General features: G+C 44.8%; 3 protein-coding genes across 18 annotated transcripts in view; all 3 read left to right on the top strand.

Moving 5' to 3' along the window:
• Positions 1-23552, top strand: part of LOC131546567 (collagen alpha-3(VI) chain-like) — a 71427-nt gene that overhangs the window by 32760 nt on the left and 15115 nt on the right. For 10 of the 16 annotated variants that reach the window (XM_058786215.1, XM_058786219.1, XM_058786217.1 and 7 more), the window contains 9 exons: positions 18200-18805; positions 20045-20662; positions 20834-21433; positions 21559-22173; positions 22273-22610; positions 22742-22820; positions 23004-23149; positions 23264-23356; positions 23474-23527. In XM_058786215.1, coding sequence (XP_058642198.1) covers positions 18200-18805; positions 20045-20662; positions 20834-21433; positions 21559-22173; positions 22273-22610; positions 22742-22820; positions 23004-23149; positions 23264-23356; positions 23474-23527 — 3149 coding nt within the window. Of the gene's footprint in view, positions 1-12736; positions 14192-14446; positions 15047-15272; positions 15873-16071; positions 16672-18199; positions 18806-20044; positions 20663-20833; positions 21434-21558; positions 22174-22272; positions 22611-22741; positions 22821-23003; positions 23150-23263; positions 23357-23473; positions 23528-23552 lie in introns of those variants that run through there. The other 6 variants (XM_058786225.1, XM_058786228.1, XM_058786224.1 and 3 more) reach the window with 6 other exon arrangements.
• Positions 1014-2432, top strand: LOC131546571 (collagen alpha-3(VI) chain-like). The gene has a single exon (XM_058786233.1). The coding sequence runs from the start codon at positions 1476-1478 to the stop codon at positions 2232-2234; it is 759 nt and encodes a 252-aa protein (XP_058642216.1). The 5' UTR covers positions 1014-1475; the 3' UTR covers positions 2235-2432.
• Positions 8366-10451, top strand: LOC131546570 (collagen alpha-3(VI) chain-like). The gene is made up of 2 exons (XM_058786232.1): positions 8366-9343; positions 9570-10451. Exons 1-2 carry the CDS (start codon positions 8686-8688, stop codon positions 10304-10306), a joined length of 1395 nt encoding a protein of 464 aa, XP_058642215.1. The 5' UTR covers positions 8366-8685; the 3' UTR covers positions 10307-10451.

Here is a 23552-nt window from a genome sequence, read left to right as displayed (position 1 = left end):
TTCTATCTTAACACATACTCAAGAAAGGAGGACATTCTTGACACGGTCAGGGGTCTGAGGCACAAAGGAGGGAGACCCCTCAACACAGGGGCTGCTCTGCAGTACGTGAGGGACAACGTATTCACTGCCTCTGCTGGAAGCAGGCGTGTAGAAGGTGTGCCCCAGTTACTGATTCTGCTGAGTGGTGGAAGATCATTTGATAATGTTGACACACCGGCCTCGGCCCTGAAGGAGCTGGGAGTGCTTATCTTTGGGATAGGGTCAAGGAGCTCAGACAGCAGGGAGCTCCAGAGGATCTCCCATGAGCCTAGTTATGCACTCTCAGTAAGTGACTTTGCTGACCTTCCCAGTGTCCAACAGCAGCTTTTCAGCAACATTGACACAGTATTTGTAGAGGGCACGTCTACCACTACCACGACGATAGGTAAGAAAAAAACAAACAAACATGCTTCCTCTCAGCTTTTATGTTTGTAGTGAGGTGTGCTTTGCCTGTAGTTCTAATGAGTTGCAGAAGGAAAAGTATTTCTTCCTGAGTTGTAAAACTTTGCGCGAGGTGAGATGATATCGAAAAACACAGAAAGCACGATTAATGGAAAAGCATCTACTACTGTGTAATGCAATATGCTTTTTATTTTTCCTTACAATGTCCCCCATCTGACCCATGACTGTTATTTCTTAGCTGAGGGCGGTAGGCAGAGAAGAGATGTTGTCTTCCTGCTGGATGGATCGGATGGCACTAGGAATGGGTTCCCAGCAATGAAAGAGTTTGTGCAAAGAATGGTGGAGAGATTGGACATAACTGAGAACAGAGATCGCGTTTCTGTGGTCCAGTACAGCAGAGACGCAGAGGTGCATTTCTATCTTAACACATACTCAAGAAAGGAGGACATTCTTGACACGGTCAGGGTCTGAGGCACAAAGGAGGGAGACCCCTCAACACAGGGGCTGCTCTGCAGTGCGTGAGGGACAACGTATTCACTGCCTCTGCTGGAAGCAGGCGTGTAGAAGGTGTGCCCCAGTTACTGATTCTGCTGAGTGGTGGAAGATCATTTGATAATGTTGACACACCGGCCTCGGCCCTGAAGGAGCTGGGAGTGCTTATCTTTGGGATAGGGTCAAGGAGCTCAGACAGCAGGGAGCTCCAGAGGATCTCCCATGAGCCTAGTTATGCACTCTCAGTAAGTGACTTTGCTGACCTTCCCAGTGTCCAACAGCAGCTTTTCAGCAACATTGACACAGTATTTGTAGAGGGCACGTCTACCACTACCACGACGATAGGTAAGAAAAAAACAAACAAACATGCTTCCTCTCAGCTTTTATGTTTGTAGTGAGGTGTGCTTTGCCTGTAGTTCTAATGAGTTGCAGAAGGAAAAGTATTTCTTCCTGAGTTGTAAAACTTTGCGCGAGGTGAGATGATATCGAAAAACACAGAAAGCACGATTAATGGAAAAGCATCTACTACTGTGTAATGCAATATGCTTTTTATTTTTCCTTACAATGTCCCCCATCTGACCCATGACTGTTATTTCTTAGCTGAGGGCGGTAGGCAGAGGAGAGATGTTGTCTTCCTGCTGGATGGATCGGATGGCACTAGGAATGGGTTCCCAGCAATGAAAGAGTTTGTGCAAAGAATGGTGGAGAGATTGGACATAACTGAGAACAGAGATCGCGTTTCTGTGGTCCAGTACAGCAGAGACGCAGAGGTGCATTTCTATCTTAACACGTACACGACAAAGGAAGACATTCTCGACGGTGTCAGAAGTCTGAGGCACAAAGGAGGCAGACCCCTCTACACGGGGGCAGGTCTCCAGTACGTCAGAGACAATGTCTTTACCGCCTCCTCCGGCAGCAGGCGGCTGGAGGGTGTGCCGCAGATACTGGTTTTGCTTAGCGGGGGAAGGTCATCTGACAGTGTTGATGCAGCAGCCTCCTCTCTGAAAGAGCTTGGAGTTTTGACCTTTGGAATAGGATCGAGGGGCTCTGATAGCAGAGAATTGCAGAAAATTTCTTACGACCCCAATTATGCTCTGACAGTGTCAGACTTCAGTGAGCTTCCAAAAGTCCAAGAGCAGCTGCTGGCCTCTGTCCAGGCTGTTCCAATTCCCATCACTCCAACTTCACCACCTGTAACCGGTACGTGCATGGCAGAACTGAATAGTACGCTGTGTCTCGTCTTTCTACTTAATGTCCCTCCTTTTTTCTTTTCTTTCCTTTTTTTTGCCTTTGTTTTGTGAGCAGTGGGAATGTTAGCCAGAGCTTAGACTGTTAATGAGGTGGTGATCTGATATGACATTCTGAAGGTTAATGAACGTTATTGACATTACTTGGCGTTAATGATGCTGTTCTTCCCCCCTCCTAGCTGTTTACACCACACCCAGAAAGGACGTGGTGTTTCTTCTGGACGGTTCAGATGGCACTAGGAATTCTTTCCCAGCTATGCGTGACTTTGTGCAAAGAGTAGTGGAGCAATTCAACATAGAGGCCAACAGAGACCGTGTTTCTGTGGTACAGTACAGTAGAGACGCTGAGGTCCATTTCTATCTGAACAGTTACACGACAAAGGAAGACGTCCTTGACCGTGTCAGAGGCCTGAGACACAAAGGAGGCAGACCCCTTAACACGGGGGCAGCTCTCCAGTACGTCAGAGACAATGTCTTTACTGCCTCCTCCGGCAGCAGGCGGCTGGAGGGTGTGCCGCAGATACTGGTTTTGCTTAGCGGGGGAAGGTCATCTGACAGTGTTGATGCAGCAGCCTCCTCTCTGAAAGAGCTTGGAGTTTTGACCTTTGGAATAGGATCGAGGGGCTCTGATAGCAGAGAATTGCAGAAAATTTCTTACGACCCCAATTATGCTCTGACAGTGTCAGACTTCAGTGAGCTTCCAAAAGTCCAAGAGCAGCTGCTGGCCTCTGTCCAGGCTGTTCCGATTCCCATCACTCCAACTTCACCACCTGTAACCGGTACGTGCATGGCAGAACTGAATAGTACGCTGTGTCTCGTCTTTCTACTTAATGTCCCTCCTTTTATCTTTTCTTTTCTTTTTTTTGCCTTTGTTTTGTGAGCAGTGGGAATGTTAGCCAGAGCTTAGACTGTTAATGAGGTGGTGAACTGATATGACATTCTGAAGGTTAATGAACGTTATTGACATTACTTGGCGTTAATGATGCTGTTTTTCCCCCCTCCTAGCTGTTTACACCACACCCAGAAAGGACGTGGTGTTTCTTCTGGACGGTTCAGATGGTACTAGGAATTCTTTCCCAGCTATGCTTGACTTTGTGCAAAGAGTAGTGGAGCAATTCAACATAGAGGCCAACAGAGACCGTGTTTCTGTGGTACAGTACAGTAGAGACGCTGAGGTCCATTTCTATCTGAACAGCTACACGACAAAGGAAGACGTCCTTGACCGTGTCAGAGGCCTGAGACACAAAGGAGGCAGACCCCTTAACACGGGGGCAGCTCTCCAGTACGTCAGAGACAATGTCTTTACTGCCTCCTCCGGCAGCAGGCGGCTGGAGGGGGTGCCGCAGATACTGATCCTGCTTAGCGGGGGAAGGTCGTTTGACAGTGTCGATGCAGCAGCCTCCTCTCTGAAAGAGCTTGGCGTCTTGATCTGGGGAATAGGATCGAGGGGTTCGGATAGCGGAGAATTGCAGAGAATTTCATACGACCCCAGTTATGCTCTGTCCGTGTCCGACTTCAGTGAGCTCCCAAATGTCCAAGAGCAGCTGCTGGCCTCTGTCCAGGATGTCGCAATGCCCGTCACTCCAACTTCCCCAACTCTGACCGGTATGTGCATAGCAGAACTTATCGAGAGCTAGCTGACAGGCTTTGCCTTGTTGATTACTCACAGCTTAGGTAGTCAAAGAGGCAGTGAACTAACGTGACGTTCTAAAGATGTTTTGAAATGTCCTGGTGTTAATGACGCTGTTTTCTTTTCCTAGCTGATGACGCCATTCCCAGAAAGGACGTAGTGTTCCTGCTGGATGGATCGGATGGCACTAGGAATTCTTTCCCAGCTATGCTTGACTTTGTGCAAAGAGTAGTGGAGCAATTCAACATAGAGGCCAACAGAGACCGTGTTTCCGTGGTGCAGTACAGTAGAGACGCAGAGGTCAATTTCTATCTGAATACCTACACGACAAAGGGGAGATCTTGAACTCTGTCAGAGGTCTGAGGCATAGAGGAGGCGACCCCTCAACACAGGGGCTGCTCTGCAGTACGTGAGGGACAACGTATTCACTGCCTCTGCTGGAAGCAGGCGTGTAGAAGGTGTGCCCCAGTTACTGATTCTGCTGAGTGGTGGAAGATCATTTGATAATGTTGACACACCGGCCTCGGCCCTGAAGGAGCTGGGAGTGCTTATCTTTGGGATAGGGTCAAGGAGCTCAGACAGCAGGGAGCTCCAGAGGATCTCCCATGAGCCTAGTTATGCACTCTCAGTAAGTGACTTTGCTGACCTTCCCAGTGTCCAACAGCTGTTTGTCAGCTCCTCAACAACGTGCTTGGTCAAGCCAAGCCGATGACAACTACTGTGCCGGGTAAGACAGATTCCCGCGCCTCTAGGAAACAGCACACTGAGCCGTTCTTTGCAAAGCTTGCAGTAGACCCTGAACAGTTTAAGTTAGCATTGCATGTGAGCAGAGCCGTGGGAAATTAGGCTAAAAAGCCAAGGGCTTGAACTCTAGGCACTGTTAAATTTTAAAGTGTTTGTTCATTCACTCGTTGGTTTGCTTTAGGCAAAGTTTTTTTCCTTTTCTTTTGACCAACATAACCTTTAAATTTAGACCTTATTTCACGGTTTCATATTCATTAAATTTTAGGCAGTTTTACTCGGACTAAAACGAGCTGTTATTATGGCAGACGGACTAACATTTGGCCGTTGGATTGGTTGTAAAATAAATTAAAGGACGGGAGAGTCGTTTCCCATTTGCAGTTGCCAGCTAGAGCACGCATACACCTACAGACAATATCAGATGCAGATTGTTCACGTGACTGTTTGTTCCATTTCATTACCTGTAGTTGCGCGAAAGAGGGATGTAGTGTTCCTGCTGGACGGTTCAGATGGCACTAGGAGCTCTTTCCTGCAATGCGCGACTTTGTTGAAAGGATGGTGGAGAGACTGAATGTGTCTGAGAACAGAGACCGTGTTTCCGTGGTGCAGTACAGTAGAGACGCTGAGGTCCATTTCTATCTGAACAGTTACACGACAAAGGAAGGCGTCCTTGACCGTGTCAGAGGCCTGAGACACAAAGGAGGCAGACCCCTTAACACGGGGCAGCTCTCCAGTACGTGAGGGACAACGTATTCACTGCCTCTGCTGGAAGCAGGCGTGTAGAAGGTGTGCCCCAGTTACTGATTCTGCTGAGTGGTGGAAGATCATTTGATAATGTTGACACACCGGCCTCGGCCCTGAAACAGGGCGGGATCTTGGTTTTCGGCATCGGCACCAGAAATTCCAGCAGAGAGGTGCAGAGAATTGCCAATGATCCTACCTATGCACAGTCCATCAATGAATTCTCTGACCTTCCCAGTGTCCAACAGCTGTTTGTCAGCTCCTCAACAACGTGCTTGGTCAAGCCAAGCCGATGACAACTACTGTGCCGGGTAAGACAGATTCCCGCGCCTCTAGGAAACAGCACACTGAGCCGTTCTTTGCAAAGCTTGCAGTAGACCCTGAACAGTTTAAGTTAGCATTGCATGTGAGCAGAGCCGTGGGAAATTAGGCTAAAAAGCCAAGGGCTTGAACTCTAGGCACTGTTAAATTTTAAAGTGTTTGTTCATTCACTCGTTGGTTTGCTTTAGGCAAAGTTTTTTTCTTTTTCTTTTGACCAACATAACCTTTAAATTTAGACCTTATTTCACGGTTTCATATTCATTAAATTTTAGGCAGTTTTACTCGGACTAAAACGAGCTGTTATTATGGCAGACGGACTAACATTTGGCCGTTGGATTGGTTGTAAAATAAATTAAAGGACGGGAGAGTCGTTTCCCATTTGCAGTTGCCAGCTAGAGCACGCATACACCTACAGACAATATCAGATGCAGATTGTTCACGTGACTGTTTGTTCCATTTCATTACCTGTAGTTGCGCGAAAGAGGGATGTAGTGTTCCTGCTGGATGGTTCAGATGGCACTAGAAATACTTTCCCAGCGATGCGTGACTTTGTGCAAAGATTAGTGGAGCAATTCAACATAGAGGCCAACAGAGACCGTGTTTCCGTGGTGCAGTACAGTAGAGACGCTGAGGTCCATTTCTATCTTAACACGTACACGACAAAGGAAGACGTCCTTGACCGTGTCAGAGGCCTGAGACACAAAGGAGGCAGACCCCTTAACACGGGGCAGCTCTCCAGTACGTGAGGGACAATGTCTTCACCGCCTCTGCGGGAGTAGAAAGCAAGCGGGTGTCCTCAGATTCTCATCCTCCTCAGTGGAGGACGGTCAAGCGATAACATAGATACACCTGCCTCCGCCTTGAAACAGGGCGGGATCTTGGTTTTCGCATCGGCACCAGAAATTCCAGCAGAGAGGTGCAGAGAATTGCCAATGATCCTACCTATGCACAGTCCATCAATGAATTCTCTGACCTTCCCAGTGTCCAACAGCTGTTTGTCAGCTCCTCAACAACGTGCTTGGTCAAGCCAAGCCGATGACAACTACTGTGCCGGGTAAGACAGATTCCCGCGCCTCTAGGAAACAGCACACTGAGCCGTTCTTTGCAAAGCCTGCAGTAGACCCTGAACAGTTTAAGTTAGCATTGCATGTGAGCAGAGCCGTGGGAAATTAGGCTAAAAAGCCAAGGGCTTGAACTCTAGGCACTGTTAAATTTTAAAGTGTTTGTTCATTCACTCGTTGGTTTGCTTTAGGCAAAGTTTTTTTCCTTTTCTTTTGACCAACATAACCTTTAAATTTAGACCTTATTTCACGGTTTCATATTCATTAAATTTTAGGCAGTTTTACTCTGACTAAAACGAGCTGTTATTATGGCAGACGGACTAACATTTGGCCGTTGGATTGGTTGTAAAATAAATTAAAGGACGGGAGAGTCGTTTCCCATTTGCAGTTGCCAGCTAGAGCACGCATACACCTACAGACAATATCAGATGCAGATTGTTCACGTGACTGTTTGTTCCATTTCATTACCTGTAGTTGCGCGAAAGAGGGATGTAGTGTTCCTGCTGGATGGTTCAGATGGCACTAGAAATACTTTCCCAGCGATGCGTGACTTTGTGCAAAGAGTAGTGGAGCAATTCAACATAGATGCAAACAGAGACCGTGTTTCCGTGGTGCAGTACAGTAGAGACGCTGAGGTCCATTTCTATCTTAACACGTACACGACAAAGGAAGGCGTCCTTGACCGTGTCAGAGGCCTGAGACACAAAGGAGGCAGACCCCTTAACACGGGGCAGCTCTCCAGTACGTCAGAGACAATGTCTTTACCGCCTCCTCCGGCAGCAGGCGGCTGGAGGGTGTGCCGCAGATACTGGTTTTGCTTAGCGGGGAAGGTCATCTGACAGTGTTGATGCAGCAGCCTCCTCTCTGAAAGAGCTTGGCGTCTTGATCTGGGGAATAGGATCGAGGGGCTCTGATAGCAGAGAATTGCAGAAAATTTCTTACGACCCCAATTATGCTCTGACAGTGTCAGACTTCAGTGAGCTCCCAAATGTCCAAGAGCAGCTGCTGGCCTCTGTCCAGGCTGTTCGATTCCCATCACTCCAACTTCCCCAACTCTGACCGGTATGTGCATGGCAGAACTTCACGAGAGCTAGCTGACAGGCTTTGCCTTGTTGATTACTCACACCTTAGGTAGTCAAAGAGGCAGTGAACTAACGTGACGTTCTAAAGATGTTTTGAAATGTCCTGGTGTTAATGACGCTGTTTTCTTTTCCTAGCTGATGACGCCATTCCCAGAAAGGACGTAGTGTTCCTGCTGGATGGTTCAGATGGCACTAGGAATGGGTTCCCAGCAATGAAAGAGTTTGTGCAAAGAATGGTGGAGAGATTGGACATAACTGAGAACAGAGACCGTGTTTCTGTGGTACAGTACAGTAGAGATCCAGAGGCCCATTTCTATCTTAACACATACTCAAGAAAGGAGGACATTCTTGACACGGTCAGGGTCTGAGGCACAAAGGAGGAGACCCCTCAACACAGGGGCTGCTCTGCAGTACGTGAGGGACAACGTATTCACTGCCTCTGCTGGAAGCAGGCGTGTAGAAGGTGTGCCCCAGTTACTGATTCTGCTGAGTGGTGGAAGATCATTTGATAATGTTGACACACCGGCCTCGGCCCTGAAGGAGCTGGGAGTGCTTATCTTTGGGATAGGGTCAAGGAGCTCAGACAGCAGGGAGCTCAGAGGATCTCCCATGAGCCTAGTTATGCACTCTCAGTAAGTGACTTTGCTGACCTTCCCAGTGTCCAACAGCAGCTTTTCAGCAACATTGACACAGTATTTGTAGAGGGCACGTCTACCACTACCACGACGATAGGTAAGAAAAAAACAAACAAACATGCTTCCTCTCAGCTTTTATGTTTGTAGTGAGGTGTGCTTTGCCTGTAGTTCTAATGAGTTGCAGAAGGAAAAGTATTTCTTCCTGAGTTGTAAAACTTTGCGCGAGGTGAGATGATATCGAAAAACACAGAAAGCACGATTAATGGAAAAGCATCTACTACTGTGTAATGCAATATGCTTTTTATTTTTCCTTACAATGTCCCCCATCTGACCCATGACTGTTATTTCTTAGCTGAGGGCGGTAGGCAGAGGAGAGATGTTGTCTTCCTGCTGGATGGATCGGATGGCACTAGGAATGGGTTCCCAGCAATGAAAGAGTTTGTGCAAAGAATGGTGGAGAGATTGGACATAACTGAGAACAGAGATCGCGTTTCTGTGGTCCAGTACAGCAGAGACGCAGAGGTCCATTTCTATCTTAACACGTACACGACAAAGGAAGACGTCCTTGACCGTGTCAGAGGCCTGAGACACAAAGGAGGCAGACCCCTTAACACGGGGGCAGCTCTCCAGTACGTCAGAGACAATGTCTTTACCGCCTCCTCCGGCAGCAGGCGGCTGGAGGGTGTGCCGCAGATACTGGTTTTGCTTAGCGGGGGAAGGTCATCTGACAGTGTTGATGCAGCAGCCTCCTCTCTGAAAGAGCTTGGAGTTTTGACCTTTGGAATAGGATCGAGGGGCTCTGATAGCAGAGAATTGCAGAAAATTTCTTACGACCCCAATTATGCTCTGACAGTGTCAGACTTCAGTGAGCTTCCAAAAGTCCAAGAGCAGCTGCTGGCCTCTGTCCAGGCTGTTCCAATTCCCATCACTCCAACTTCACCACCTGTAACCGGTACGTGCATGGCAGAACTGAATAGTACGCTGTGTCTCGTCTTTCTACTTAATGTCCCTCCTTTTATCTTTTCTTTCTTTTTTTTTGCCTTTGTTTTGTGAGCAGTGGGAATGTTAGCCAGAGCTTAGACTGTTAATGAGGTGGTGAACTGATATGACATTCTGAAGGTTAATGAACGTTATTGACATTACTTGGCGTTAATGATGCTGTTTTTCCCCCCTCCTAGCTGTTTACACCACACCCAGAAAGGACGTGGTGTTTCTTCTGGACGGTTCAGATGGTACTAGGAATTCTTTCCCAGCTATGCTTGACTTTGTGCAAAGAGTAGTGGAGCAATTCAACATAGAGGCCAACAGAGACCGTGTTTCTGTGGTACAGTACAGTAGAGACGCTGAGGTCCATTTCTATCTGAACAGCTACACGACAAAGGAAGACGTCCTTGACCGTGTCAGAGGCCTGAGACACAAAGGAGGCAGACCCCTTAACACGGGGGCAGCTCTCCAGTACGTCAGAGACAATGTCTTTACTGCCTCCTCCGGCAGCAGGCGGCTGGAGGGTGTGCCGCAGATACTGGTTTTGCTTAGCGGGGGAAGGTCATCTGACAGTGTTGATGCAGCAGCCTCCTCTCTGAAAGAGCTTGGAGTTTTGACCTTTGGAATAGGATCGAGGGGCTCTGATAGCAGAGAATTGCAGAAAATTTCTTACGACCCCAATTATGCTCTGACAGTGTCAGACTTCAGTGAGCTTCCAAAAGTCCAAGAGCAGCTGCTGGCCTCTGTCCAGGCTGTTCCGATTCCCATCACTCCAACTTCACCACCTGTAACCGGTACGTGCATGGAAGAACTGAATAGTACGCTGTGTCTCGTCTTTCTACTTAACGTCCCTCCTTTTTTCTTTTCTTTCTTGTTTTTTTGCCTTTGTTTTGTGAGCAGTGGGAATGTTAGCCAGAGCTTAGACTGTTAATGAGGTGGTGAACTGATATGACATTCTGAAGCTTAATGAACGTTATTGACATTACTTGGCGTTAATGATGCTGTTTTTCCCCCCTCCTAGCTGTTTACACCACACCCAGAAAGGACGTGGTGTTTCTTCTGGACGGTTCAGATGGCACTAGGAATTCTTTCCCAGCTATGTGTGACTTTGTGCAAAGAGTAGTGGAGCAATTCAACATAGAGGCCAACAGAGACCGTGTTTCTGTGGTACAGTACAGTAGAGGCAGAGGTCAATTTCTATCTGAATACCTACACGACAAAGGAAGACGTCCTTGACCGTGTCAGAGGCCTGAGACACAAAGGAGGCAGACCCCTTAACACGGGGCAGCTCTCCAGTGCGTGAGGGACAATGTCTTCACCGCCTCTGCGGGAGTAGAAAGCAAGCGGGTGTCCTCAGATTCTCATCCTCCTCAGTGGAGGACGGTCAAGCGATAACATAGATACACCTGCCTCCGCCTTGAAACAGGGCGGGATCTTGGTTTTCGGCATCGGCACCAGAAATTCCAGCAGAGAGGTGCAGAGAATTGCCAATGATCCTACCTATGCACAGTCCATCAATGAATTCTCTGACCTTCCCAGTGTCCAACAGCTGTTTGTCAGCTCCCTCAACAACGTGCTTGGTCAAGCCAAGCCGATGACAACTACTGTGCCGGGTAAGACAGATTCCCGCGCCTCTAGGAAACAGCACACTGAGCCGTTCTTTGCAAAGCTTGCAGTAGACCCTGAACAGTTTAAGTTAGCATTGCATGTGAGCAGAGCCGTGGGAAATTAGGCTAAAAAGCCAAGGGCTTGAACTCTAGGCACTGTTAAATTTTAAAGTGTTTGTTCATTCACTCGTTGGTTTGCTTTAGGCAAAGTTTTTTTCTTTTTCTTTTGACCAACATAACCTTTAAATTTAGACCTTATTTCACGGTTTCATATTCATTAAATTTTAGGCAGTTTTACTCTGACTAAAACGAGCTGTTATTATGGCAGACGGGACTAACATTTGGCCGTTGGATTGGTTGTAAAATAAATTAAAGGACGGGAGAGTCGTTTCCCATTTGCAGTTGCCAGCTAGAGCACGCATACACCTACAGACAATATCAGATGCAGATTGTTCACGTGACTGTTTGTTCCATTTCATTACCTGTAGTTGCGCGAAAGAGGGATGTAGTGTTCCTGCTGGACGGTTCAGATGGCACTAGAATTCTTTCCCAGCTATGCGTGACTTTGTGCAAAGAGTAGTGGAGCAATTCAACATAGAGGCCAACAGAGACCGTGTTTCCGTGGTGCAGTACAGTAGAGGCAGAGGTCAATTTCTATCTGAATACCTACACGACAAAGGGAGATCTTGAACTCTGTCAGAGGTCTGAGGCATAGAGGAGGCGACCCCTCAACACAGGGGCTGCTCTGCAGTACGTGAGGGACAACGTATTCACTGCCTCTGCTGGAAGCAGACGTGTAGAAGGTGTGCCCCAGTTACTGATTCTGCTGAGTGGTGGAAGATCATTTGATAATGTTGACACACCGGCCTCGGCCCTGAAGGAGCTGGGAGTGCTTATCTTTGGGATAGGGTCAAGGAGCTCAGACAGCAGGGAGCTCCAGAGGATCTCCCATGAGCCTAGTTATGCACTCTCAGTAAGTGACTTTGCTGACCTTCCCAGTGTCCAACAGCTGTTTGTCAGCTCCTCAACAACGTGCTTGGTCAAGCCAAGCCGATGACAACTACTGTGCCGGGTAAGACAGATTCCCGCGCCTCTAGGAAACAGCACACTGAGCCGTTCTTTGCAAAGCCTGCAGTAGACCCTGAACAGTTTAAGTTAGCATTGCATGTGAGCAGAGCCGTGGGAAATTAGGCTAAAAAGCCAAGGGCTTGAACTCTAGGCACTGTTAAATTTTAAAGTGTTTGTTCATTCACTCGTTGGTTTGCTTTAGGCAAAGTTTTTCTTTTCTTTTGACCAACATAACCTTTAAATTTAGACCTTATTTCACGGTTTCATATTCAGTAAATTTTAGGCAGTTTTACTCGGACTAAAACGAGCTGTTATTATGGCAGACGGACTAACATTTGGCCGTTGGATTGGTTGTAAAATAAATTAAAGGACGGAGAGTCGTTTCCCATTTGCAGTTGCCAGCTAGAGCACGCATACACCTACAGACAATATCAGATGCAGATTGTTCACGTGACTGTTTGTTCCATTTCATTACCTGTAGTTGCGCGAAAGAGGGATGTAGTGTTCCTGCTGGATGGTTCAGATGGCACTAGAATTCTTTCCCAGCTATGCGTGACTTTGTGCAAAGAGTAGTGGAGCAATTCAACATAGAGGCCAACAGAGACCGTGTGTCCGTGGTCCAGTACAGCAGAGACGCAGAGGTCCATTTCTATCTGAACAGCTACACGACAAAGGAAGATCTTGAACTCTGTCAGAGGTCTGAGGCATAGAGGAGGGCGACCCCTCAACACTGGGGCAGCTCTCCAGTACGTGAGGGACAATGTCTTCACCGCCTCTGCGGGGAGTAGAAAGCAAGCGGGTGTCCCTCAGATTCTCATCCTCCTCAGTGGAGGACGGTCAAGCGATAACATAGATACACCTGCCTCCGCCTTGAAACAGGGCGGGATCTTGGTTTTCGGCATCGGCACCAGAAATTCCAGCAGAGAGGTGCAGAGAATTGCCAATGATCCTACCTATGCACAGTCCATCAATGAATTCTCTGACCTTCCCAGTGTCCAACAGCTGTTTGTCAGCTCCCTCAACAACGTGCTTGGTCAAGCCAAGCCGATGACAACTACTGTGCCGGGTAAGACAGATTCCCGCACGCCTCTAGGAAACAGCACACTGAGCCGTTCTTTGCAAAGCTTGCAGTAGACCCTGAACAGTTTAAGTTAGCATTGCATGTGAGCAGAGCCGTGGGAAATTAGGCTAAAAAGCCAAGGGCTTGAACTCTAGGCACTGTTAAATTTTAAAGTGTTTGTTCATTCACTCGTTGGTTTGCTTTAGGCAAAGTTTTTTTCTTTTTCTTTTGACCAACATAACCTTTAAATTTAGACCTTATTTCACGGTTTCATATTCAGTAAATTTTAGGCAGTTTTACTCTGACTAAAACGAGCTGTTATTATGGCAGACGGGACTAACATTTGGCCGTTGGATTGGTTGTAAAATAAATTAAAGGACGGGAGAGTCGTTTCCCATTTGCAGTTGCCAGCTAGAGCACGCATACACCTACAGACAATATCAGATGCAGATTGTTCACGTGACTGTTTGTTCCATTTCATTACCTGTAGTTGCGCGAAAGAGGGATGTAGTGTTCCTGCTGGATGGTTCAGATGGCACTAGGAGCTCTTTCCCTGCAATGCGCGACTTTGTTGAAAGGATGGTGGAGAGACTGAATGTGTCTGAGAACAGAGACCGTGTGTCCGTGGTCCAGTACAGCAGAGATCCAGAGGCCCATTTCTATCTTAACACATACTCAAGAAAGGAGGACATTCTTGACACGGTCAGGGGTCTGAGGCACAAAGGAGGGAGACCCCTCAACACAGGGGTTGCTCTGCAGTACGTGAGGGACAACGTGTTCACTGCCTCCGCTGGAAGCAGACGTGTAGAAGGTGTGCCCCAGTTACTGATTCTGCTGAGTGGTGGAAGGTCATTTGATAATGTTGACACACCGGCCTCGGCCCTGAAGGAGCTGGGAGTGCTTATCTTTGGGATAGGGTCAAGGAGCTCAGACAGCAGGGAGCTCCAGAGGATCTCCCATGAGCCTAGTTATGCACTCTCAGTAAGTGACTTTGCTGACCTTCCCAGTGTCCAACAGCAGCTTTTCAGCAACATTGACACAGTATTTGTAGAGGGCACGTCTACCACTACCACGACGATAGGTAAGAAAAAAACAAACAAACATGCTTCCTCTCAGCTTTTATGTTTGTAGTGAGGTGTGCTTTGCCTGTAGTTCTAATGAGTTGCAGAAGGAAAAGTATTTCTTCCTGAGTTGTAAAACTTTGCGCGAGGTGAGATGATATCGAAAAACACAGAAAGCACGATTAATGGAAAAGCATCTACTACTGTGTAATGCAATATGCTTTTTATTTTTCCTTACAATGTCCCCCATCTGACCCATGACTGTTATTTCTTAGCTGAGGGCGGTAGGCAGAGAAGAGATGTTGTCTTCCTGCTGGATGGATCGGATGGCACTAGGAATGGGTTCCCAGCAATGAAAGAGTTTGTGCAAAGAATGGTGGAGAGATTGGACATAACTGAGAACAGAGATCGCGTTTCTGTGGTCCAGTACAGCAGAGACGCAGAGGTGCATTTCTATCTTAACACGTACACGACAAAGGAAGACATTCTCGACGGTGTCAAAGGTCTGAGGCACAAAGGAGGCAGACCCCTCTACACGGGGGCAGGTCTCCAGTACGTCAGAGACAATGTCTTTATCGCCTCCTCCGGCAGCAGGCGGCTGGAGGGTGTGCCGCAGATACTGGTTTTGCTTAGCGGGGGAAGGTCATCTGACAGTGTTGATGCAGCAGCCTCCTCTCTGAAAGAGCTTGGGGTTTTGACCTTTGGAATAGGATCGAGGGGCTCTGATAGCAGAGAATTGCAGAAAATTTCTTACGACCCCAATTATGCTCTGACAGTGTCAGACTTCAGTGAGCTTCCAAAAGTCCAAGAGCAGCTGCTGGCCTCTGTCCAGGCTGTTCCAATTCCCATCACTCCAACTTCACCACCTGTAACCGGTACGTGCATGGCAGAACTGAATAGTACGCTGTGTCTCGTCTTTCTACTCAATGTCCCTCCTTTTATCTTTTCTTTCTTTTTTTTTTGCCTTTGTTTTGTGAGCAGTGGGAATGTTAGCCAGAGCTTTGACTGTTAATGAGGTGGTGAACTGATATGACATTCTGAAGGTTAATGAACGTTATTGACATTACTTGGCATTAATGATACTGTTTTCCCCCCTCCTAGCTGTTTACACCATGCCCATAAAGGACATGGTGTTTCTTCTGGACGGTTCAGATGGTACTAGGAATTCTTTCCCAGCTATGCGTGACTTTGTGCAAAGAGTAGTGGAGCAATTCAACATAGAGGCCAACAGAGACCGTGTTTCTGTGGTACAGTACAGTAGAGACGCTGAGGTCCATTTCTATCTGAACAGCTACACAACAAAGGAAGACGTTCTTGACCGTGTCAGAGGCCTGAGACACAAAGGAGGCAGACCCCTCAACACGGGGGCAGCTCTCCAGTACGTCAGAGACAATGTCTTTACTGCCTCCTCTGGCAGCAGGCGGCTGGTGGGTGTGCCGCAGATACTGGTTTTGCTTAGCGGGGGAAGGTCATCTGACAGTGTTGATGCAGTAGCCTCCTCTCTGAAAGAGCTTGGCGTTTTGACCTTTGGATTAGGATCGAGGGGCTCTGATAGCAGAGAATTGCAAAGAATTTCATACGACACCAGTTATGCTCTGACCGTGTCCGACTTCAGGGAGCTTCCAAATATCCAAGAGCAGCTGCTGGCCTCTGTCCAGGCTGTTCCAATTCCCATCACTCCAACTTCACCAACAGTCACTGGTATGTGTATGGTAGAGTTTTACAGTATGCTGTCTCATCTTTCTTATTGATGTATGTTTTTTTCCTTCATTTAGTGCACAATTTTTGTTAGCAAAATCCTAGAAACGTCCCAATTGCAGACTTTAACATGCCTATTCCTTCAGAGTATATCAGATGCTGAGATTTCACATGACTTTATGCTCCATTTCCATATCCATAGCTGAGCAAATGAGGGCTAGGTGGGATGTAGTGTTCCTGATGGATGGTTCAGATGGCACTAGGAGATCTTTTACTGCAATGCGTGACTTTGTTGAAAGGATGGTGGAGAGACTGAATGTGTCTGAGAACAGGGACCGTGTATCAGTGATTCAATACAGCAGAGATCCAGAGGCCCATTTCTATCTTAACACATACTCAAAAAAGGAGGACAATCTTAAAACTATCAGGGGTCTGAGGCACAAAGGAGGGAGACCCATCAACACAGGGGCTGCTCTGCAGTACGTGAGGGACAACGTATTCACTGCCTCTGCTGGAAGCAGACGTGTAGAAGGTGTGCCCCAGTTACTGATTCTGCTGAGTGGTGGAAGGTCATTTGATAATGTTGACACACCGGCCTCATCCCTGAAGGAGCTGGGAGTGCTTATCTTTGGGATAGGGTCAAGGAGCTCAGACAGTAGGGAACTCCAGAGGATCTCCCATGAGCCTAGTTATGCACTCTCAGTGAGTGAATTTGCTGACCTTCCCAGTGTCCAACAGCAGCTTTTCACTAACATTAATACAGCACTTGTAGAGCGCACTCCCATCACTACTACAGTAATAGGTAAGAAATTTACAAATCAGTTTTGCTGTAGCTCCTTTTAGGTATTATGGTGTCTGCTAAGGTACGTATCTCCAGTCGTTTTTAAACTTTTTACTTACATTATGCTTTACCATGCTAAAACCATGAATGTTGTCTAAAGGTTTGTGGCTTGTTAAGGAGAGATGTACTGTTCTCCTTTGGTTCAACAAAATGAGCAAAGATCTTTTACTAATGGAGGGTCCAAAATCATATCTATTGACCATAATTTCATAGAGACTATGGTATGGTTATATTACTTCAGTCATAAAGAAGCATTATACAGTCTCCTTGCAGCACTTTGACAATCACCCTGGTAATGTATGACCTTAGTGAGCATATGAAAATGTGTTTCGTTTAGAACACCAAATGTCCTGATACCAATGAGCATTGTATAGCAAATTTTACATGTATTTCTTTATTCCTACCTTTTCTTCCTTTAATATGCACAGAGGTTTGTAGTTTGTCTAATTATTTCCATACAATTACTGAATGGAAATATTTATTTTTAGTGATTTTTGAGAGATTAGATTTATATTAAGTGTTTGTAGACCAGTGTTGCTCAGTCTGTGCTGATTGATTGATTTGTCATTTTTTATTTCTAGAATTTCTAATAGTTTTCTCTTATGTATTTAAGATTCATTATGGCAAATCAGGAATGTGGGATGTGAATTTGTTTTTGTTTTTTTCCCATTAAAAAAAATGTATGTTTATATGTATATATGTGACCCTGGAACACAAAACCAGGCATAAGGGTCAGTTTTTGTTAAATTGAGATTTATGCATCATCTGAAAGCTGAATAAATAAGCTTTCCATTGATGTATGGTTTGTAGGACAATATTTAGCTGAGATACAACTATTTGAAAATCTTGAATTTGAGGGTGCAAAAATCTAAACATTGAGAAAATCGCCTTTAAAGCTGTCTAAATGAAGTCCTTAGCAATGCATAGTACTAATCAAAAATTTGGTTTTGATGTATTTACAGTAGAAAATGTACAAACTATCTTCATGGAACATGATCTTTACTTAATATCCTAATGATTTATGGCATAAAAGAAAAATAATCTATATTAGATTATCTAATCTATATCTCAATAATCTTGATCCATGCAATGTATTGTTGGCTATTGCTACAAATATACCCATGCTGCTTATGTCTGGTTTTGTGGTCCAGGGTCACATATAAAATATATGTTACTATGGTTGCTTTCCAAGGTTACAATGTATCATGGTTGCAGTGTTTAAAATTCAGTTGACAATGACACCTTGCACATCTGGCAATTCCAGGTGGAAACAAAATACAGAATTATGATGCAAAACTTGTTGATACAATGTCTTACCATTAGGTAGTGGAATCAAGAGAAAATTAGTTGTGTTCACCGATCTGGAACAAAGGGTTGTTCATGTAATTATATTCATGTTGTTGTTGTTGTTGGGTGTGTATACAGACTGACCCTCATCTAGTCAGTAACATTTGATATTAAATCAGATCTTTTTTTGTTTTAATTTTAGTGGAGTCCCAAGGACCTAAGAAGGACATCATCTTTGTGATTGATGGCTCTGAAGGTGTTGGCAGAGAGTTCCCAATTATCCAGGAGTTTGTGCGCAGAGTTGTGGAAAACCTCAATGTTGGCGAGAACAAGATCCGAGTAGGCGTGGTGCAGTATGGAGATTCCCCGTATGCAGACATATACCTCAACTCACACAGGACCAAAGAAGGTGTTCTAAATGGCATTAAGGAACTCCGACAACGAGGGGGGAGACAGCGTAACCTTGGTCGGGCCATTGACTTTGTTAGTCGTGAAGTTCTGGCTTCTGGGCGTGGTGGAAGGAAGCAGGAGGGAGTTCCACAATTTGTTGTTGCGATTTCAGGAGGAAAAGCAACAGACAATATAAGACCATCTGCAACTGCACTGAAACAGTCAGGAGTCATCCCCTTTAGCATAGGAACAAGAGACGTGGACACTCAGGAATTGCAGGTGACATCCTATGTCCCCAGATTTGCCTACACAGTTGATGACTTGCCTGGACTATATACAATTCAGGACACACTCATCACCACCCTGACAGAGCTATCTAGTGAGGAGTTAGCCAAATTGCGCCCTGTATACCCTTCAGGTAACTGCAATCATTTCATAATTGGGTTTCTTGTTGATGTGGTAATGCTGCTGAAAAGGCCAGCATAGACCAGAATGAATTTCCATTCCCAGCTTATTTTTTGATATCTCTTCCAGCTGGTGGTTAAGCTTAGTTCTCTTTTAAATTTTAAGTTTGTGAAATTGGTTATCCAGTATGGTTTATCACTTATTGTTTGTTGACCAAGAAAGTCTTGCTGTTGTTAACCTAGTTAAGAAGCTTGCTAGAAATACTAGCATTCTATGATGGGAACAGCATCTAAAATGCTAAATGAATATCACCAGCTATGTTGGTCTTTTCAACAGCGACAGCATAAAAAAATATGCCTGTGAACATTTGAAAGTGTTCATCACATACATTTTATTATATTCCTTAAAAGTCTGTTTATAGTCACTCATTGCACCACAGTCATAATTTAGTAATACATGACCATTTTCCACCCTGTCTTTCACCATATGAATAAAATGCTCAGTTTTGCTGCTGCCTTTTATTTAAGACTTCAATTTTCACTTTTATGATTAGCTAACATTTTTGCATAGGAAAAATTTGTCCTTATTCTTGTTGCTCTCAGAAATTTTATAAAGCCTGCTAATCAGATTAGAAATTACTAGATCAAGAAAGTGCTTTCCACTGTTGTGTGCAATATGCAATGGACTGTGACTAAAAAGACAACAGTATGGTCAGCTTCTCCATCAGCTTTTGTTTTTAAGGCATGCTTGACACTGCAGCAAAACACAGCACTCATGGTGGGACACACTGAAACAGCCAGGCCTGCTGCAATGGTCAAAGGCTCACATCAATTAAAATAGCACAAACAGTTAAAAGTTCTTCACACTGTGTCCTTAACACAGTACTCATGACAAGATGCACTAAAAATAATTGGACAAAGATACAAATCTAACTCATATTTACATTTAAATTTACAAAATAGATAGGATAGTAATAGAATAAAAGTGCTTACATCATCTCATCTAGTGTAAAGGAACTCAGAGCAGCAAAACATATTCAGTTGATAAAGTCCTTTTTTAAACTAATTGAATATACCTGACATTTCATAGAACTAAGAATTGAAGAATTGAGAATTCGGTATAAAATTTGAACCACAGTTTGTGAATCCTGTGATCAGACTGTCAGGTACATTTGTGTATCAATTAATATCTATGTATTATTGTTATATTTATTTTTTATGTACAATTTTCATCTCTTTATTTCAAAACATAGAGACTGTAATTCCAGTGCCAGTACCTCGTGGAGATAAAAGGGATGTTGTTTTCCTTATTGATGGCACAACAAGGATGCGGAGTGAGTTCCCTGCCATAAGAGACATGGTTCAGCGAGTGGTGGAGACGTTAGATGTGGGTCTAGACAATATTAGAATCTCAGTTGTGCAGTACAGTGATGATCCCAAACTGGAGTTTCTTCTCAATGAGCACTCCACCAAGGAGGAAGTTCGCCAGGCAATACGAAGAATGAGAAGCAAAGGTGGCAATCAGCTTAACACTGGCCAAGCTCTGGAATACGTTTCAAAGAATATCTATCAAAGATCAGCTGGAAGCCGTGTAGAAGAGGGTGTGCCCCAGTTTCTCATCTTGGTAACCGGAGGAAAGTCAAATGATGATGTGTCTGGCCCTGCTAACCAACTGAAGTCAAGTCGTGTTGCTCCCTTAGCAGTTGGAGCTCATAATGCTGATGAAGAGGAACTAAAATTAATTTCCTTTAGTCCAGAACTAACATACACCATTAGAGATTTCCAGCAACTTCCAAGAGTGGAGCAACAGCTTGTAACCAAAGTCAGTACCATGACCAGAGATGAAATTTCGGTCCCCCCTACGCCTAGAGGTATATTACTTTTTCTGCTTGTGTTAAAACCATTATTTCAGGTTAATCCACATTAGCAGAGCATTTGATGCCAAATTTAATCATGTCATGCTTACATTTACACATGCACATAGCTTTAATAGATTATGCAGAAATGTATTACTAAATTTCTTCATTTTTGTTTCTTATCAGTCCCACTCAGTCTTGGAAGAAAGGACATCATCTTCCTCATTGATGGCTCTGATAGTGTTGGACAAAACGGTGTTGCTCACATTCGTGACTTTATGTTGAAAGTGGTTGATCAGCTTGATGTACAACCTGACCAAGTTCGTGTGGCTCTTGTGCAATATGGTGAAAGGCCTAAAACTGAATTCTCTTTGAACTCTCATGACAACAAGCAATCTGTAATCTCTGCAATTAAGAGATTGCGCCATATGGGTGGACGCGGTGCCGATCTAGCTGAGGCGATAAAGTATGTCATTCGAAACGAGCTCCAGGCATCTGCTGGGGTACGTCTAACACAGGCTTCCCAGCATTTAGTTGTGCTAACTGGTGGAAGATCAACCTCCGATGTATCTTCTTATGGCCCACTTCTCAAAGGCTCTCGCATCAATTGTATAGGAATTGGTGCAGAAAATGCAGACTCAAGACAGCTGGCACAGATTACTACCACTGCTGATGACGTCCTGCAGGTGGCTGCTTTCCCAAATCTTCCGAACATACAGAGCAAGTTTATAGCCAGACTTAATGGAACGATTATAGAGGAGACCCCCACTGACCCTGACGAGACAGGTAGGTAGAGCTTTAATGTCATTGTTATGTTAGACATACTTTACATGATGTGTATATAATAGCAGGCCATAAATGTTTGTTTTTTCATTTATTTAGCCTGTTTTGTTTTCTCTGATTTCTCCTAGGTCCTGGGCTCCCACAGGCCAAGGCTGCTGATATTGTGTTTTTGGTTGATGGCTCAATCAATCTTGGCAAGGACAATTTTAAAGAGGTCATGGAATTCATTCTTAATTTAATTGACCTGTTCTTCACTGAGAGAGACAATCTTCAGATTGGTCTAGCACATTATGCTACAGATGTGACCGATGTATTCTACCTCAATACTTACAAAAATAAGGATGACATTATTAATGCCATAACTCGAACCGAGTACAAGGGAGGTCGGGAAATTAAAACAGGCAATGCCATTCGCCATGTTCAGAAAACACACTTTGTCAAAGAAAGAGGCAGTCGGAAGGATATGGGAATTCCACAGATCCTGATGGTAGTCACTGGTGGACGGTCAAGGGATGACAGCAAATCAGCGGCACTAGCTCTCAAAGCCAGTGGTGTGCGCATCTATGCTGTTGGGGTGGGTGATATTGAGGACGAGCTCAATAATTTGGGCAGTGAAGCTACAACAGTGGCCAGAGCCAGCACCTTCCAAGAGCTCTCTGAACTGAATGAGCAGATTTTGGAAACACTTGATGATGAGGTGAAAGGAATAGTACTGTGCACTGGAGTAAAGGATACCACAAGAGGTTTGGTTTTTAAGGTTTTTTATAAAGTGAAAGTACATTTTAAGTGTTCTAAACAGAGGTTTACTCTCAATTTGTAATAATTCTTAATTCTGTTTCAAGCAGAATGCAAGTTGGACGTTCTTGTGGGGTTTGATGTGGCTGCACAGAACATCTTTGCTGCTCAGAAAACATTAGAGACGAAGGTGGCTACTATTCTCCAACGCATTACCCAGATGCAGTCCATCAGCTGCACTTCTGGTCAGGTTCCCTCAATACGAGTGGGCATGCTAGCAATGGACTCTGCCAATGAACCTGTTCAACTGGACTTTACCAACAGATACACAGAGCTTATTGAGCCCTTCAAGGTCCTCCGAAACCGTGGACCTTTTGTTCTAAATGGTGCCACAATCAAAGCTTATGCTGATAGATTCAAAAATCTGCCTTCAGATAGTGTCAAGGTACATCCTTTTCATTCAGGGCAAATTTTAACCTCAAAATCAAACCATATTGTATGTACTGGATCTCTGTATATTTATAAACAATTATTTGTATTAAAAATGAAATTAATTGCTGTTTTACACCCATAAAGGTTGTGATCCACTTAACTGATGGATTAGATGCCCAGTATAACATCCTGAAAGAGCGAGTTGAACTGATGCGTTCAGCTGGTAAGAGTAATCGTGATTATAGATATGAAAATGTCTGATGAATTTCATTACTTCACGCTCAAATATCGATAGGTTGTTCAGTTTCTTTATTTCTCTACTCACCAATACTTATGTTTGTTGTTGATAAAGATTTAGACATCTCACAACATGTTACCACAAACATTTTTATATTTTTTTCTTAAGGTGTCAGTAGTTTCATTCTTGTTGCCCTGGAGAGAGTGCCACGATTTGAGGACGCAGTTCTCTTGGAATTTGGCCGTGGCTTTAGGTACACACGACCTCTGCGTGTCAACCTCATGGACTTAGATTATGAACTTCTGGAAGAACTGGTGAGAACTGTCCTAATTGCTCAGTCAAATAAACTCACTAAGGGATGGCCTACTACAATGACAAAGACAGTTGAATATGTTTGTCTAATATTATTTTGGTTGTCTCTTTTTAAGGATAACATTGCTGAGCGGGAATGCTGTTCTGTTCCATGCAAGTGTAATGGCCAGAGAGGGGACAGAGGAACTGTTGGTGTTCCTGGATCAAAGGTCAAATTGTTTCTTCGAGAAACAACATATTTTACACTACAACACAGATTTAAAAAAAAAAATAAAAAAAAAGAAATTTATCAGTGTTTGCTCATGTCAATGTTTGATTGCCTATAGGGTCAATCTGGTGGTCAAGGCTTGAGAGGACATCCTGGTGATGAAGGTGGTCCGGTAAGCATGTATTAATTATCTACTA

Source organism: Onychostoma macrolepis, chromosome 09 (assembly GCF_012432095.1).
Source record: "Onychostoma macrolepis isolate SWU-2019 chromosome 09, ASM1243209v1, whole genome shotgun sequence".
Lineage (NCBI taxonomy): Eukaryota > Metazoa > Chordata > Actinopteri > Cypriniformes > Cyprinidae > Onychostoma > Onychostoma macrolepis.
This window is presented reverse-complemented; position numbering and strand designations above follow the sequence as displayed.

What these genes read in the sequence shown, in the direction of transcription:
- LOC131546571 (XM_058786233.1), top strand. Translation starts at nt 1,476, where the DNA reads ATGCTTTTTATTTTTCCTTACAATGTCCCCCATCTGACCCATGACTGT.
- LOC131546570 (XM_058786232.1), top strand. Translation starts at nt 8,686, where the DNA reads ATGCTTTTTATTTTTCCTTACAATGTCCCCCATCTGACCCATGACTGT. An exon ending in AACTTCACCACCTGTAACCG is followed by an intron (nt 9,344 to 9,569) that starts GTACGTGCATGG and finishes CCCCCCTCCTAG; the next exon opens with CTGTTTACACCACACCCAGA.